This window comes from Entelurus aequoreus, linkage group LG25 (genome assembly GCF_033978785.1).
Source record: "Entelurus aequoreus isolate RoL-2023_Sb linkage group LG25, RoL_Eaeq_v1.1, whole genome shotgun sequence".
In the NCBI taxonomy this organism is placed as follows: Eukaryota; Metazoa; Chordata; class Actinopteri; order Syngnathiformes; family Syngnathidae; genus Entelurus; species Entelurus aequoreus.
Genome location: NC_084755.1, coordinates 31,472,947 through 31,492,278, shown reverse-complemented (window position 1 = coordinate 31,492,278; position 19,332 = coordinate 31,472,947). Strand labels below are relative to the sequence as shown.

Below are 19,332 nucleotides of genomic sequence, written 5' to 3'. Positions count from 1 at the left end.
AAACAATACGACACAATTCAATTAAATGAAAATGAAATACAGCCACTTCAGACTGTCATCATCATTTGTAGCAATTAGGGCAGGGGTGTCCAAACTTTTTCCACTGAGGGCCGCACACGGAAAAATTTAAGCATGTGGGGGCCATTTTGATATTTTTCATTTTCAAACCTTAATAAAATTTATGGATTTTTTTTTTTTAAACCTTTAGGGCTACCAGGGACCATAAAGGGTCTCAGTCATTAAAATGTTAAAAATAAGTCAAATTATTATTATTTTTTATTTAACGCTTACAGTAAATCTCTATATCAACTTCAGGTTGATATAAAGTTAAAAAAAAAAAAAGGTTTTATGCCTTTTCTGTCAAAGACAACTTTTTTTTTCTATAGTAAAACTGAAATATGCAGTATTTAGTATTAGAGCCTTAAAAGATCAATAATGCAGGACACCATTGATTTTAATTATTTAATATTTTTGAGTAATCACAGTGAAAAGTTAAATAAAATCCTACTAAATATATTTGGGATCCAAAAGGTCCCCCACTCATAAAGTGATACATTTGTATTAGTTTTTTTTTTACTTTTAACACTTAAATTACGAGATCAACTTCAGATGTATCTGTCGATTTTATGTTTGAACTATTATTTTGTTTGTTTTATGCTCAAATAAAACTTTGATGTTTTTATATGGCAACCACACAATATATGCAATATTTTTTCCACATAAAACATTTTAAAGTGATATTTTTTAAGTAATAATTCATTATAACATAGATTTTTAGTCTTTTTTTTTTTTTTAGCAATGGCAAAAAAAAGAAAAATAAACAAAGACAAAAGAAAAAAAAACAGCCTGCATGGCAGCTTTGTGTCAACATTGCAACTTTTTCTTGTTAGATTACACCTCATTCCACTTTTTTTTTTAATTTTTGCAATATTATCAATTTTGCAATTTTTGCAGAATGTGTGGCGGGCCGGTAAACAATTAGCTGCGGGCCGCAAATGGCCCCCGGGCCGCACAAGATCTGAAATTGTGAAACCGAGTTATTAACGTTTCGTGTTTTGTGGCGATCCATCAGGTCAAAGTTTGGCGCCATGCCACGCCCACATCCTGTCATTTGCAAAACGTTTTTTGCAATTTATCATCAGAAGAAAAGAAAAAGAAAAAGCAAGGCCAGCAACACTCGTGTCCTTCTAATAATTTTAATATAAACTGCGCAGCCGCTACAAAACGCAGAACGGTTTCGACAACGTCTTCGTCAGTGTGCAATTTCCAACAGGAAGTGATGCGCTTAAATAGTCACAGCTGTGGTCAATCAATTGATATAATAAATCAAGAACAACAACAAAAATGAAAGTGCACAAATAGACAAAATGGAAAATTGTACAAAATAAATCAAAGACTCAGTACAGTATCATAAGAAATATTTATTTTCTTATGATACTGTACTAATGCCACTTAAGAAGGCAGAGAAAAAGAAGGTTATAAGGCGCACTGTCAAGTTTTGAGAAAATGAAAGGATTTTAAGTGCGCCTTATATATAAGTCGCTCCGGAGTATAAGTCGCACCGGCCGAAAATGCATAATAAAGAAGGAAAAAAAACATATATAAGTCGCAATGGAGTATAAGTCACATTTTTGGGGGAAATTTATTTGATAAAACCCAACACCAAGAATAGACATTTGAAAGGCAATTTAAAATAAATAAAGAATAGTGAACAACAGGCTGAATAAGTGTACGTTATATGAGGCATAAATAACCAACTGAGAACGTGCCTGGTATGTTAACGTAACATATTATGGTAAGAGTCATTCAAATAACTATAACATATAGAACATGCTATACGTTTACCAAACAATCTGTCACTCCTAATCGCTAAATCCCATGAAATCTTATACGTCTAGTCTCTTACGTGAATGAGCTAAATAATATTATTTGATATTTTACGGTAATGTGTTAATAATTTCACACATAAGTCGCTCCTGAGTATAAGTCGCACCCCCGGCCAAACAATGAAAAAAACTGCGACTTATAGTCCGAAAAATACGGTATGTCAAATTTGTTGTTTTGCACTGAAAAAATCAATTGATTTTCCATAAATTAGTTTTAGTACAAAACACGCCTCAAATTAAATTTAAGTTTGATTTTAAAAGAATATAAATAGTTTCACATGAATATAAAAGTGAAAAACATTTGTAACCGGAGGGGGAGGGGCTCAAAAACAGCCAATTTAGCCCTGTCTTTGTTTGGCTTACAACTACTATGTACTTGTAGGTTTAGTGTTGCTGTTCTGTATTTGTAATGTACATGTATCACCTGTAGGGAGCGCCTGAGAGCAAAGTCAAGAGAGAGAGATTCATGTTTTTGTGTTTTCTCCTGTCTTACAGACCACTGGCGCCTCAACATGTTGCCCCAAAGATTCCCGAAGGAGACAGGGTGGATTTTGATGTACGTAAGAAAACGTTCTTTATAAGGTGGATCCCACTTATCAGTGTCGATGATACATTGTGGACTGCTTTTGCCCACAATCAGTCATACCCGTGAAAAGTTGGTCCGTTACGTCGTATTGTTAACTTCATCATTAGTTGTAGCTAAGTAGCGTCGTAACTATTTTCTAGTTACACAGCAGTGATACCTGCACACAGTGACTTCCTGTTCAGTGCAAAGTAAACTTCAAAATAAAACTAAGGCAATATTAACTAGGATTCTACCAATCATTTTCTACTGTTCAGATTGCCATTGCCATAAGAAGAAAGGTTTGTGCATGTACGAAAACTTTTTTGTCATTGTAGTCAAGACATACAAAATAATAAAAGCTCAGATTAGAGCAGGGGTGGGCAATTAATTTTTACCGGGGGCCGCACGAGCAACCCGAGCACTGCTGGAGGGCCACATCGACAATATTTTAATTAAATTTTGCTCAATATTATTTTTGCTATATACCGTAAGATAAATAATAATAATAATAATAATAATAATTAATAATAATAGTAATACTTCAACATAGTGTGTGTAACAGCATTCCATGACTAATATAAATAAATTAACATTAATAATAAATGACAGTAAAATAAGCACACGTATGACTGAGGAGTCATAGTGTAACTTTGTGTGGTGTTTGAGTTGTCCGACTTTTTGTGTGGCCATAAACGCACCAGTGGTTTAGTGGTATGCGTGTTGGTGACAGATGACAAGTTGGTTTTGGCCTGGTTTGTACGGCAGAAAATGACTAGTTTTTCGAGATAGAAGTGTTTTACTCATGTTTTTGGTGTGGTTATGTCCGAATATAAACAGTTTTGCTCAATAAAGTGATCGATATAATTCCTGTCCTCGAAGCATCTCGATAGACGTTACAATAATTGAACGGTGTTCAATTGAACGGTGTTGACGAACACCGTTAGGGCCGCTTGTTGTCACTGTCACTCAGAGTTGCATTGCAAAATTACACAGAATAAATGTGTTTATTTTGTTTAGAATTCAGATGGGATTTGATTTGGTGCGCGGCATATATTTGCTGTGCGCAGCGGATGCTTGAGCAGTGCGCAATTGCGCAGGCACGCACCTTAGAGGGAACGTTGCTTGGCAGTCCATGTCTTGTTGAAAACACGCCATTCGTCATAAACGTTTCTCTTTTTAGCGTCTCGGGTGTAAACCGTGCATCACTTGTCGCTGCATGTGCACCTTCACTCGCAGGTTACACACGGACACACGCCCATAAATAATACTTTTCAAAATAAAAGCAGCACAGTTGTATTGCGCGCACGACATAGATGTTTTTTCAACTTTATTTTGTAATTTGTGATTGCAGCTGTTCACATTCACTCACAATCACGCACACGCATACGTCCACACGGAAGTAATACAAATAACGATTTTCAAAACAAAAGCAGCACCGTTGTATTGCACACTCGACATAGATACTTTTTTAAATGTATTTTGTAATTTATCGACATAGATACTTTTTAAAATGTATTTTGTAATTTATAATTGGCCTCACGCGGGCCGGACAGGGACGCAGAAAGGGTTGGATGCGGCCCACGGACCGCAGAATGCCCAGGTCTGGATTAGAGTAAAAATATTAAATGAGAACACAAAAATATATCGTACTTAACGGACTAGAGAATGTACCGGTATTTAAGGCGCACCCACCAAATGTTTGAAGAAATTATTATTTTTACATATTATCTGCACCGGGCCATAAGCTGCAGTTATATACCAGCACGCACAAATATGCATGAAAACACTCCTATAGACATCACACATGGGACGGTTTGGTAAGTATGAATTATTTTAGTTATATTGTAAAACTTACAAACGTTGCTTGGAGTGATGAATGAAGAATCCATACGAGTAGAAACGCTACGGACGAAACAAGATATATTTCCGGTTCAAGGCAATAAAACAGGAAGTACATTTTCCATCCCCAGCACCCTTCAGTGAGCGAACTCGTCCAAAAGATGGCGCCGTAGCACAAACAATAACACACCACTTCCGTGTCTCTGGCGGGGTTCTACGAAAACTATTTGTTGAATCCAAAACTTTATGGCCGTTAGCGAAGAAAAATCCATAAATTAGTCGCACCGTTTTAGATGCGGCAGGGTTCACAGCGTAGGAAAATGTAGTGGCTTTACAAATACAGTAAGTGGAGGAAGACAACCCTCAAAAATCACTCATTCTCTTTATGTCACAGGTAAATAATGAATTTGGATTTTGGTTTTAGACAACACCTTATTAAACGGGTTCCATTTTATGTAGTCAACCCTGATAAAAAAAACGGTCTAAAAAGCTACAACGGGGCAAATAATGATCCACACAGAAAGTGAAAAGCCAGGAAAGACACAAAAGTCTTGGAACGGATGAGTGGAGTCCGTAAAGTTAAGACGCTGCCACTCAGTTGTGATTTGTTCCTCCAGGACATCCACAGAAAGCGAATGGAGAAAGACATGGGGGAGCTGCACACACTGATTGACGTCCACTTTGAACAGAGGAAGAAGGATGAGGAGGAACTCATCGGTCTCAAGGATCGAATTGTAAGTCTGACTGCCTGAAGTGAAAGAATACTGGACTGGGATGTTATTAAGAAAGGTGCATCTCACCATTTTGGCAGCCATTTTGTACAACTAATTGCTGCATTATCTTCAGTGATGGGCAAGCTACTTGGAAAATGTAATCGGCTCAGCTACAAGTTACTCTCGATTAAATGTAGCTAAGCTACCGGGGAAGCTATCCCCGGAGAATTGTAGCAAGCTACACTGCACAAGTAGCCTGCTACATGAAAGCTACATTTAACGGCATTTGTATCTTTAGGCCCACATGTATACGGTAGAAATGTTAATGTAACTGAGCGTGTACAAATAGACCCAATAAGGGTCCATTACTATTAACTATCTGTCATTTAGCTGGGGACAACCTCTAGGGGTCCCCGCATCCCACTGTATGTATTTATTTAGTTTGCCTTTTCTTTGGCCCACCCCTCTTTTATTTATTTTCTCTACCTACAGTAAAAAAAAAAAACAGCATTTATCTATATCTTGACAAAAAAAAACAAGGTCTTGTGTGTTGTTTGGGAACATTTGGTAATGGTAGTGCAGTAAAAAAAATGGTGTTGGACTTCTTCGATGAAGAGAGCAGTTATTATTTTGGTTTACAGAGTAAACAACTAAAAAGTAAGGTGTTGGGCATTGTTTTCTCGAAACGCATACATTTGTCTAAATATGACCGAAGACACGCATTATTGTGGGTTTCCTGCACGTCGTCTTCATCGCTAAAGGAAAAATGTTTCGCCCTAACCTTAGCCAATTGTGACTCATTATCCAAATACCAAGCAATCATAATGGATGTTCTCTGTATGTATGGATGTTCTCATTTATCCAGCTTATGAAATTTTCTCCATATATATATATATTTTTTTGCATTCACAGTCCATTTTGTCTCTTTGTAGCTTGTAGCTTTGATGTAAGCTACAAGCTAAATGGGTCTAAAAGTAGCTAAGCTACAGGAAAAGCTTACCCGTTAAAAAAGTAGCTAAGCTACCGCCAAGCTACTGGAAAATGGAGTTAAGCTACGTAGCTTAGCTACATGTAGCTTGTTACTGCCCATCACTGATTATTGGGATAACGTTATGGGAAAACACAGAAGAATGATTATGCTGTTTTTGTCATCTTAAATGTGATGTCATGACGAATGTTTCCCATCAGGAGCGTCGTCGGTCAGAGCGTGCAGAGATCCAAAGAGTCCGAACGGAGAAGGAGAAGGACAGACAGAACAGGATTGCGGTAACAAACACAAACAATTATATTATCTCGTACACACTGCAAAAACTGAAATCTAAGTAAGATTAAATATCTCAAATAAGGGTGATATTTGCTTATTTTATGTCTGATAAGATAATTCTTCTCACTAAGCAGATTTTATGTTAGTGTTTTACTTGTTTTAAGGGTTTTGGTCCTAAATGATCTCAGTAAGATATTACAGCTTGTTGCTAAGATGTTATGACCTATATTGAGTAAAACATGCTTGAAACTAGAATATCAACTGTTGCAAAGCTGTGTCATCAACACTCACAAGTATAAAACTACTTTTTTAAAGTAATAATTTCTTATTTCAAGCATGAAAAAAAAAAAATCATAACTTTGACTTTTTGCAGTGCAGTGGTACCTTTGGGGTAGGAGCCTCCCCGTCGCTAGTTGGCATAGCAAATGTAATTACAGCTAACCCTCTAAGATCCGCCCAAAACATCCAATGTTACTCGCTAGCAGTAGCTAGTATCTAGAAATCCACGTAACTTAGTTTTTCCGACCATTGGAACGAAGGAAGTGAGCGTGAAGGACAGTGCTGAGAAGAAGAAGTGGGTGATATTAATTGAATTAAAGAAAAAAAATCAGCGAAAACATGACTTAGGTGCGTAGCCGATTTGGTTCGAGCGTAGCACTGCTAGTCTGCGCCACACTGAAGTAGAATGAGCCGATACCACCAGCGAAGGATGTTGAAATAGTATCTAAACGGCGGACATTTATGGAGAAGCTGCTAATGCTGTGTTTGACGGAGAAGCAGCTCAAAAGAGAAAACCGTAGAAGTCTGTTCTACATGGTTAAAGGCCTACTGAAAGCCACTACTACCGACCACGCAGTCTGACAGTTTATATATCAATGATGAAATCTTAACATTGCAACACATGCCAATACGGCCGGGTTAACTTCTAAAGTGCAATTTTAAATTTCCCGCTAAACTTCTGGTTGAAAACATCTATGTATGATGACGTATGCGCGTGACGTCAATTGTTGAAACGGAAGTATGCGGACACCATTGTATCCAATACAAAAAGCTCGGTTTTCATCGCAAAATTCCACAGTATTCTGGACATCTGTGTTGGTGAATCTTTTGCAATTTGTTTAATGAACAATGAAGACTGCAAAGAAGAAAGCTGTAGGTGGGATCGGTGTATTAGCGGCTGGCTGCAGCAACACAACCAGGAGGACTTTAACTTGGATAGCAGACGCGCTAGCCGACGCTAGCCGACGCTAGCCGCCGAACGCACGGATGATCCGGTGAAGTCCTTTGTCCTTCCGTCGATCGCTGGAACGCAGGTGAGCACGGGTGTTGATGAGCAGATGAGGGCTGGCGTAGGTGGATAGCTAATGTTTTTAGCATAGCTCTGTGAGGTCCCGTTGCTAAGTTAGCTTCAATGGCGTCGTTAGCAACAGCATTGTTAAGCTTCGCCAGGCTGGAAAGCATTAACCGTGTATTTACAGGTCCAGGGTTTAATAGTATTGTTGATTTTCTGTCTATCCTTTCAGTCAGGGGTTTATTTATTTTGTTTCTATCTGCAGTTAAGCCCGATGCTATCATGTTAGCTCCGTAGCTAAAGTGCTTCGCCGATGTATTGTCGTGGAGATAAAAGTCACTGTGAATGTCCATTTCGCGTTCTCGACTCTCATTTTCAAGAGGATATAGTATCCGAGGTGGTTTGAAATACAAATCCGTGATCCACAATAGAAAAAGGAGAAAGTGTGAAATCCAATGAGCCAGCTTGTACCTAAGTTACAGTCAGAGCGAAAAAAGATACGTCCTGCACTGCACTCTAGTCCTTCACTCTCACGTTCCTCATCCACAAATCTTTCATCCTGGCTCAAATTAATGGGGTAATTGTCGCTTTCTCGGTCCGAATAGCTCTCGCTGCTGGTGTAAACAATGGGGAAATGTGAGGAGCCCTTCAACCTGTGACGTCACGCTACTTCCGGTACAGGCAAGGCTTTTTTTATCAGCGACCAAAAGTTGCAAACTTTATCGTCGATGTTCTCTACTAAATCCTTTCAGCAAAAATATGGCAATATCGCGAAATGATCAAGTATGACACATAGAATGGATCTGCTATCCCCGTTTAAATAAAAAAAATTCATTTCAGTAGGCCTTTAATACTGTACATTATTGTAGTTGTTAATAGTACTTTCTACTGTATTGTTTTACACAATATTTCTTATCGAAGTTTGTTTTCCTATTTAAAAGGTATGTTACATGTTAAAATTGTACTGTCTGGGGGGCGGGGCAAGTACCAATTAAATATGATTTAAATGTATTTCAATGTTTGCAATAGTTTTTTAAGGTACGAGCTGGGTCACATAACCAATTAAACTTGTATCCCCAAGTACCACCGTATGAAGATTCTTTGCCCAGTTGTGAAAAACGGAGTTATTGTGTCAAAATAGAGAATATTAGTGCCTATTGTGTGTTGTTTACACATAGCAAGGCTTACTATACATTTTTGGTGTCTAATATTTAGTCGATGTGACTTTTTCCTCTGTCGGGAGGAATGACTACACAGATAAAATGAGACTTTCCTTCAATGCGTCACCAGGAGGAGCGTCAGAGGAAAGAGGAGGAGGAGGCCAAGAAGAAGGCAGATGACGACGCCAAGAAGAAGAAAGTACTATCCAACATAGGGGCAAACTTTGGAGGCTTCCTCGCCAAGGTCAGACTCTCGTTGGTGACGAGATGAAGACACAGCAGACGACTTCAAACTTTGTGTGCGTGTCTTCCAGTCTGAGTTGAGGAGGGGCAAGCGTCTGACTGCCAGAGAGATCAAGAAGAAGACTCTGACCGAGAGGCGTCAGCCGCTGACCATTGACAATTTGAGAGAGGACTCACTCAGGTGAGTGATTCAAACTTGACCTGCTTTTTTTCCTCTGCCGCCATCTTCATCCGCGACAACCACAGCTAGGGCAACAGTCAGGATTGTTGTTCTGTAGAAGTTAACCAACAGGTAGGAATTACTTTAAAGCAGGGGTGCTATGTTCCCTCTAATTGTTCATGTGTGTGAGCAAACACAAAAACTCCCTGAGCATTCAGTGGAGCACATGTGAGCAACATCACACGTGGCAATACCAGCAGCACACATGTCTCAAACCAATCTTTTATAATAACACTCAAATGAGAGGAGTCATTTTCATGAGATTATTTTGTAATATTAGTGATTTGGCCCACTTGTAATGAAAATAAAAGAAAACTTGTTTTTCATAAGCTATGGATTAGTATTGTACAATATGTCTGGGTGGGGGTCCTGCTTTGGAAATCATTTGTACCCCTTTCAGAGATCACATTTAGTTCCCCTTAAACATCCTCATGTTGCACAATGAAATGTAAGCATAGGATGAAGTGTGCATTCCTGTAACTTTCTCTAGTAACAGCATTCCATGATTAATATCAATAAATTAACATTAATAATAAATGACAGTAGAATAAGCACACGTATGACTGAGGAGTCATAGTGTAACTTTGTGTGGTGTTTGAGTTGTCCGACTTTTTGTGTGGCCATTAACGCACCAGTGGCTTAGTGCTATGCGTGTTGGTGACAGATGACAAGTTGGTTTTGGCCTGGTTTGTACGGCAGAAAATGACTAGTTTTTCGAGATAGAAGTTTTTTACTCATGTTTTTGGTGTGGTTATGGCCGAATATAAACAGTTTTGCTCAATAAAGTGATCGATACAATTCCTGTCCTCGAAGCATCTCGATAGACGTTACAATAATTGAACGGTGTTCAATTAAACGGTGTTGACGAACACCGTTAGGGCCGCTTGTTGTCACTGTCACTCAGAGTTGCATTGCAAAATGACACAGAATAAATGTGTTTATTTTGTTTAGAATTCAGATGGGATTTGATTTGTTGCGCGGCATATATTTGCTGTGCGCAGAGGACGCTTGAGCAGTGCGCAATTGCGCAGGCGCAATTGCGCAGGCGCGCACCTTAGAGGGAACGTTGCAGGGGTGTCAAACTCATTTTAAGTCATGGGCCATGTGGAGGAAAATCTATTCATACGTGGGCCGGACTGGTAAAATCATGGCATAATAACTTAAGAATAAAGACTATTTCAGAATTGTTTTCTTTGTCTTACTTTGGCCAAATATAGAACAAGCACATTCTGAAAATGTACATATTACAATATTGAGAAATAGCGATTCAAAGTTGACTGGCTCCACTGTTGGAGTAATCTGCTCGGCTGTAAGAATTGAAAGAACATATGTAGCCACACCACCGCCCCTTGAACCTCTGTCAGCTCTATATAAAGTGTATCCATTCATTTTGATTTCATCATCTAATATAGGGCTGCTCATTACGTCGATCGCAAGCTACCGGTCGATGGCGGAGGGTGTGTCAGTCGATCGCCAGCCAGGCATTAAAAAAATAGTCCTAAAAATGAGCGATCATAAATCTTCACTATGACGTCACTTCCGTCACTTGATTGACATTCACGTCGTCAAAACTCCAAAGACCGACTGCACAGTTGCACAATAAAAGCGCTGCTTCATCCTGCCTGCGCTAACAAAATGAGAGTTTCAGAAAGCTGGCGTGCACAAGCTAGCAAGCTACGGAGTTTGACGCCAATGTATTTCTTGTAAAGTGTATACAAAGGAGTACGGAAGCTGGACAAATAAGATGCCAAAAACCAACCACTTTCATGTGGTATTGGACAGAAAGGAGGACTTTTTTTCTCCTCCATTTGAAAACGCGGACGTTATCAGCACCATTGTCTGATTCCTATCAATGCAAGTCATCAGAATCAGCTAATACATCAACTTATATTCTTGTCTTCATGAAAGAAAGGAATCTATATGTGTTAAACATGCTTGTATTATCTTTAACACCTTTAACTTGTTAACAATATTAACTATATGTGTTAAACATGCTTGTATTATCTTTAAACATCTTTAACTTGTTAACAATATTAACTATATGTGTTAAACATGCTTGTATTATCTTTAAACACCTTTAACTTATTAACAATATTAACTATATGTGTTAAACATGCGTGTATTATCATTAAACACCTTTAACTTGTTAACAATATTAACTATATGTATTAAACATTCTTGTATTATCATTAAACACCTTTAATTTATTAACAATATTAACTATATGTGTTAAACATGCTTGTATTATCTTTAAACACCTTTAACTTGTTAACAATATTAACTATATGTGTTAAACATGCTTGTATTATCTTTAAACACCTTTAACTTGTTAACAATATTAACTATATGTGTTAAACATGATTGTATTATCTTTAAACACCTTTAATTTATTAACAATATTAACTATGTGTGTTAAACATTCTTGTATTATCATTAAACACCTTTAATTTATTAACAATATTAACTATATGTGTTAAACATGTTTGCATTATCTTTAAACACCTTTAACTTGTTAATAATATTAACTATATGTATTAAACATTCTTGTATTATCATTAAACACCTTTAATTTATTAACAATATTAACTATGTGTGTTAAACATGCTTGCATTATCATTAAACACCTTTAACTTGTTAACACTATTAATTATATGCGTTAAACATGCTTGCATTATCTTTAAACACCTTTAACTTGTTAACAATATTAACTATATGTATTAAACATTCTTGTATTATCATTAAACACCTTTAATCTATTAAAAATATTAACTATACGTGTTAAACATGCTTCCATTATCATTAAACACCTTTAACTTGTGAACAAAAAAACATATATGTCATAAATAAGTAAATACAAATTATATATATGAATGAGGTAGATCCCCGCGACTTGATCAATTGAAAAATAGCTCGCCTGCAGAAAAAGTGTGAGCACCCCTGATCTAATATATTGCTATGTAGCCATGTTTCTGAAATAGTAATAATATGCGGACTATGATAGGAAACTCATACTCTCAGCAAGTCAATTTTAGATAATAAACTCCTAATATCGAGGTGAATCATTTTTAAACCCTTAGTTGATTCTATTACTCACATTTGCTATATAAGAGATGAGAGGTGAGAGAGAGAGAGATGGCATAGAGCAAATCACATTTTGACAACTGACAAAACAAACAGACCAACAAAAAAACAATCCTACAATAATAAAACAAGGTTCGCTGCATAGCTATAGTTCAGCCTGCTTAGGGTTATTTTATATTTAATATTTGGTTCTAGAAAATAAATTAGGTGACCTCGCAGTAATCAGGCCATACATCAGTAAGCGTCAACCAAGGATAGTGGCACATACGTGGCCAGAAAACAATAACATCATACTCATGTTGTTCTGTACTTTTGGAATACATTTAGATCATCACGACTATTCCCAACTCAATGCGAAGTCTGCTTAACATTGTTTGCACCCACTAAGATAGTGTCACACTTTATTGCTTTGAACTTGATGATTATGTAAGTGACTTATTTATTATTCCACACACCATCCTCACTCGCGGTTTCAACTTTTAACTCCAGTAAAGCGGACTTCACATTGAGTTGTGAATGGTCGTGATGGCTATCCAAAGTTACTCCACAAGTACGGAAGGCTCGAACGACGTCCTGTTTGTTTGAGAACCAAACTCCTGGATAAACCTGCTGTACCACCAATGCAGTATGGTGAATCTCCACTACAAAAAATGGTGGATACCTAACAAAATAAAAAAAATACAAGAGAAAATGCCAAACTCCGCCTGAAGGGGTCATAAAAAAAAGATGGCGGATTTCTTGAAAAACTACAAAACATCGTGACGTATACCGTATTTTTCGGACTATAAGTCGCAGTTTTTTTCATAGTTTGGCCGGGGGTGCGACTTATACTCAGGAGCGACTTATGTGTGAAATTATTAACACATTACCGTAAAATATCAAATAATATTATTTAGCTCATTCACATAAGAGACTAGACGTATAAGATTTCATGGGATTTAGCGATTAGGAGTGACAGATTGTTTGGTAAACGTATAGCATGTTCTATATGTTATAGTTATTTGAATGACTCTTACCATAATATGTTACGTTAACATACCAGGCACGTTCTCAGTTGGTTATTTATGCCTCATATAACGTACACTTATTCAGCCTGTTGTTCACTATTCTTTATTTATTTTAAATTGCCTTTCAAATGTCTATTCTTGGTGTTGGGTTTTATCAAATTAAATTCCCCCAAAAATGCGACTTATACTCCAGTGCGACTTATATATGTTTTTTTCCTTCTTTATTATGCATTTTCGGCCGGTGCGCCTTATACTCCGGAGCGACTTACACTCCGAAAAATACGGTGCCTACTTCTGGTTTTAACTCTGGTTTATTTTTCCATTTATTTATCTTTTTTTGTTTTGTTGTTAAGTTTATTGTATTCCTACAATGTCCTATACGGTTCCATAAAAAAACAATGCTCCACAAATGGCAACACTTTCAACATCACTGATTTACATATTTCACCGGGAGGATAAAGTGTTGCAAAATAATGTTTTCTAAGATGTGTCATCAAGTTTTTATTCCTGATGGACGTGATAAAGGTTTTTCCTGTGCGTTGATATCGGAAGACTAACAACGTTACCCATAAGTCTTAGCAGCAGGGCGGAATAGCAGAGAGTCGATCAAGTAGGAGTAGTTTAGTTTAGTTTAGTCTTTATTTGAAGGGACAATGTACAGATACATTAAGCTCAAAGACAGATATGTTCTGTACCAGATTATAGCTAAATAGCTAATTTCCATCTGCAGTCCCTGGCTACCTAAATTAAAGGGATACAAAAATCATGCAATAAAATTATGACAATAAAATCATACACAAGTATTAAGAAAAAAGTCATGAAATGCCCTTTCATGGACACATACTTAATATACAATACAACCACACCTCATTTACATCATCACACAAAGACAATACATGCTTTTGTAAAAACAACCATGATTTTAACACACACCTCACAATTTACAATAAAAATGCTCTCATGGATAAATATAATACACATTAGGTTGATGTGTCAAACATAATGCCCATCTTAGTGACCGTGTGAGCACCTTAGATTGCTCCAAAGCCACTTTTTAACTTCAATTGTGAATGAAGAGTAATCTGTTAGACTTTTCAAGTTTGTTGTGAGGTCGTTCCATTCCTTTATGGCTTTATATGAAAAGGCTGATTGTGCAAAAGAGGTTTTACATCTGGGTATGCTACACTGCCCCCTGGTGGAGGCTCGTGTGTTTCTAGTTGTCACAGCAGATGTAAACTGGACAAAGTGCTTAAGTGGCGCTGGTGCAGTGTTATTTAAGATTCGATGGGCCATTCGTATTGATGCTAATCTTTGAATGTTAGCTAAATTTAACAATCTATATTTTTGGAGAACTAAACAATGATGGTGGTGTTGTGGTTTTCGGTCAAGGATTTTGAGGGATTGTTTGTGCAAAGTTTCCAATGGCCTCAGTGTCATTTTGCTTGCCTGCGACCAACATGTTATACAATAATAAAAACGAGACATAATCATTGCATTAAAATAAGTTTGAGCTGCCTCCAGTGTTAATGAATTCCTGATACATTTGAACGTTTTTATGTTGTATTTAAGACTCTGGCACATCTGTTTGATATGTTTTTTAAAGCCAAGTGTTGGCTCCAAAATGACACCCAGGTAACGATATTCACTAACATTTTGTATTATTTCCTTATTAATCGTTATATTTGGAAAGGATGACGTTTTATATTTGTTTACAAAATACATTGTTGCAGTTTTCTTAATGTTTAATGTAAGACAAGAGTCATGTAGCCATCTTGCCACCTTCTCCATGGCTGCTGTAAGTTTTCTGGCAACCGTTTCAGCGTCCTTTCCCCAAGTATAAATAACCGTGTCATCTGCATACATCTGGATATTTACATCCTCACATACAGATGGCAGGTCATTTATATACATGGAGAAAAGAAGAGGGCCGATATTAGAGCCTTGTGGCAGGCCAATATCAGTAGCAGTGAGACTGGATGTTGTGTTATCAAAACGGACACATTGGGTCCGACCAGATAGATATGACATAATCCAGGCCAGAGTATCTGTCGACAGTTTAAAATATGTTAATTTTGTAAGTAACGTGGGGTGACTGACTGTATCGAATGCCTTGCGGAGGTCTAAGAATATTGCTCCAACTACACCTCCATTATCAAGGTTTTGTTTGATTGTTTCTAGTAGAAGGCAACATGCAGAGTTGTAAACAAAGAGTTCCTGTGTTGCCAAAAACTGCAGTTTTTTGCGTCACTGAAACAAACATTCTGCATGCTTTGCTCTCTAGGCTTGTGGAGGCGGATCTCTGCTCACGCATGTTTTTACTCGCCAAATAAATCATTTCTTTCACTTTGAACACGTACCTCTCAGAGTGGCCAATTTGGCGCCACAGATCCCGTCTGCCGTGTCTACGAATTGACTAGAACAAAGGTGTCAAATTCAAGGCCCGGGGGTCAGATGTGGCCCGCCACTTCATTTTATATGTATCAATAAAGTACTGTATCTTGTCTTGCTAAATTTATTCTTTCTTTCTATTTTGGGAGAAAAAAAATATATGTACTCGATGCAATCGCAAGTTATGTTAACTTAAATATTGTTTAATTATGCAAAAATATATTATCAAACGTTCAAACCATTTTTTAAATAGAAATAAATACTAATAATAATGACTTCAAAGCAAGTTATCCATCAAATTGTGCAATGTAAAAGTAGCGATAGATTTCATGGTAAAATTGTGAAATTTACTGTGGTTTTTACAGCATTTTTCTGTAAATGAAAAAAACTGTACTTTTTTTACTGTAATAAACTGGTGCCATTTTAGCATTTACAGTAATACACCGAAAAATCTACAGTTGTTGATTTGCAGTAAAAAAAAAAAAAAACAACTGGCAGGTCAGGTGCCAAAATTTTACTGTAAAAATGCAGTTTTCTTTATTTACAGTAAAAAAACAAATGTAAATTTTACAGTAAAATTCTGGCAACTGAGGTTCTTTTTTTACCATAAAAACAGCAGTACTGTTTTTCCATTTACAGTAATATAGACTACATTTTAAGGCAGGGGTCCCCAAACTTTTTGACTCGGGGGCCGCATTGGGTTACAACAATTTGGCCGGGGGCCAAATATATATATATATATATCATATTATATATATATATATATATATATATGTATGTATATATATATATATATATATAATATGATATATATATATATATATATATATATATATATATATATATATATATATATATATATATATATATATATATATAGGTTCTACATGTAAAGCAACTTTGGGTACTTAGAAAAGCGCTATATAAATCCCAGGTGTTATTATTATTATATATATATATATATATATATATATATATATATATATATATATATATATATATATATATATATATATATATATGGCGCACTTTCCGCGCGCGCGATGATGTCACGTTATCGATGAGAAAATGCATTTTTAGACAATATGATTTGCCTGAGCGGCTAGGAGACACCGTGAGTAGCAAGCGGTACAAAGTGGATAAGAAAAGACAGATTTATTTATTTTTTTTATACTTGGGACTTCCCGAGGGCCTGATTTTGGACGCTGGCGGGCCGGATCCGGCCCGCGGGCCGTAGTTTGGGGACCGCTGTTTTAAGGTGAAATTATTGCAACTTACTATATATTTTTTACATTTTAGTTTTAAAGAAATGTATTAATAAAATGCATTAAAAAATTGTGTAATAATTGTGTTCACTGTTAAAATCGGCCCTCTGGGGCCAAACATAACTGCGATGTGGCCCTCAGTGAAAATGACTTTGACACCTCTGGACTAGAAGACACTTGGAGAGACCCCCGCCAGGCCCTACCGCCCATTAATAATCCGGCGATCCGGACCAGCCCCAAAAATGACATCACTTGTTCCTTATGGCATTTTGGACATTTCCTGAAAGTTATGTGAGAAATGCGCCTGTAACTTTTTCAGGCATCTATAGCGGAATGAAAAAAAATCGAGTGAACATCGTTGTCTCTGCGGGGAAGCTTGCATAAACCCCTAGAAGCTAACGTAAAGTAACGTAGAGAAGTAGAAACTACTCGGATCAGTGGTTCTTTATCCCATTTTGGACGTTTCCTTTTTTTTTTTTTTTATTGTCATAATTACGAACGATGATTTAACCTAGAACTGATCAGGTGAGAGCCGATGAAGCCGGCAGGACCGCAGAGATACTAAAGCGGGTAATGTCGGAGCACCCTGACCGCGCCAAGAAATTCAGTGACTGGACTCCGAATGGTTGATTGTATTTTTAGGACATTCCACAAGCCAATAAAAGACGAGGTGCGGACCACAAACGGACCCCTGTGGACACACTTGGCTCACTGTTTAATGTTCCTCTGGGGTACTAGAACTCTCCGTGTTTATTTTAGGATTTTTTTGATTGTTTACGTCTCCTTATGAACAGACGGGCAGCCTGACAGAAAACAATAAAAGATGTTGTCAGATTCAAACACTGATGACATTTATAAAACAAGACAAGAGGCAAAGAATTAAACAGAGACAGAATTCAATTTGGACTCAATATTGAGGAGAGTCGTCCGTACACTGTACCCTTGTACAGTATCTCAGCACGCTCTGCCAAAAGATTGCACACCTCTTTCTTTTATTTTGGACCCGCCCTGACCACATGGCCACCGCTGTTTCCAAAGGACAAAGGTCGCAAAAAGTTCACAGAAAAGGTTGTAAACAATTCACAGAATAGGTCAGTTCAAAAAGAGTTCGTAAAATAGTTAAAAAAGAAGTCCATAAAATAGTTCAAAAAGACGTTCGTAAACCAGTTCAAAAAGGAGGTTCAAAAAGAAGTCGTCTGGAAATTGGGCAGATCCTGTCTTCTCTCCACTTTGAAGTCCTTGGGTTAGAACAATATCTTTCTGTTGATGACCATACATGAAAGAACACAGCAACACCTTCATCTTGCTCCCCCCCTACACAGTGGAGTTTTACGAGCCTTACTCTTGGTAGGTTTCAAAGACAGCTTTTGTCTTCTCACCAGACCCTCAATGTAACACAACGTTTTTGTGATCATTTAGAAACAATTATTGTGACATTTGTGTCCGTTCTTTTTTTTTTTGTCTTCCCCCCAAAAGGGAACAAGCCCAGGAGATGTGGAACTGGGTTTACCAGCTGGAGTCTGAGAAGTTTGACTACATGGAGCACATAAAGCACCAGAAATACGAGGTGAGTACGTCACTCTGGGGTCGCCAGTTTGTACTCGTGCTGAACAAACACTTTTTTTTACTGAGATGCACTCACACACTTCACCTCTGTGAGAGATCAGCTTCCATAAAAACATGTTACAAAGTACACAGTCGGGATTTGTGCCCACACAAGATTATTTACCTCCGATACCGAGTAGTAGGAATCAGACATACTTTTCTTATTTCGAAGTGTGGAATGTTAGAAAAAGGGAAATTATTATTATAATGATGATTATAATGCTTACGTCGACATAAGCGTTATGCTGACATAACGTTTATGTTGACAACCGCTTACGTGGGCCGATTTGAGTCGACATAAGCTGTTGTCGACATAAGCCGTTGTCGACCTGCACGTTATGTCGACAACCACTTACGTCGGTGTAACGCTTACGTCGACACCAAGTTATGTCGACAATCGCGTAACACATATGTCGACATAAGTGTTATGTCAACTCGGGTGGTTGCCGTCAACCGATTATGTCGACACAACGCTTACGTTGACATAAGCGTCATGTCGACATAAGTGGGTATCAATGTATGCGGCTGTCGACATGATCGGTTGTCGACAACCGCTTACGCTGACAACCCCTTATGTCGGCATAACGCTTAAGTCGGCGCAAGCGTTATGTTGACACAATGCTTATGTCAACAACCACTTACATCGATAATCGCTTATGTCGGCAAAAGTGGTTATCGACGTAAGTGGTTGTCGACATACGCGGTGCCGGCGGAAGCGTTTTGTCACCATAACGCGCGTGTCGACAACTGTTATGTCGACATGACCAGTTGTCAACAACTGCTTACGTCGACGCAACGACTACGG

General features: G+C 37.5%; 1 protein-coding gene across 2 annotated transcripts in view; it reads left to right on the top strand.

Annotated features, from left to right (window-relative positions):
* The window catches only part of LOC133642220 (troponin T, slow skeletal muscle-like), a 46,928-nt gene that overhangs the window by 25,874 nt on the left and 1,722 nt on the right, over window positions 1–19,332 (top strand). For both annotated transcript variants that reach the window (XM_062036304.1, XM_062036303.1), the window contains exons 6-11: window positions 2,382–2,442; window positions 4,908–5,024; window positions 6,192–6,269; window positions 8,849–8,962; window positions 9,033–9,142; window positions 18,399–18,489. In XM_062036304.1, coding sequence (XP_061892288.1) covers window positions 2,382–2,442; window positions 4,908–5,024; window positions 6,192–6,269; window positions 8,849–8,962; window positions 9,033–9,142; window positions 18,399–18,489 — 571 coding nt within the window. The remainder of the gene's footprint in view (window positions 1–2,381; window positions 2,443–4,907; window positions 5,025–6,191; window positions 6,270–8,848; window positions 8,963–9,032; window positions 9,143–18,398; window positions 18,490–19,332) is intronic.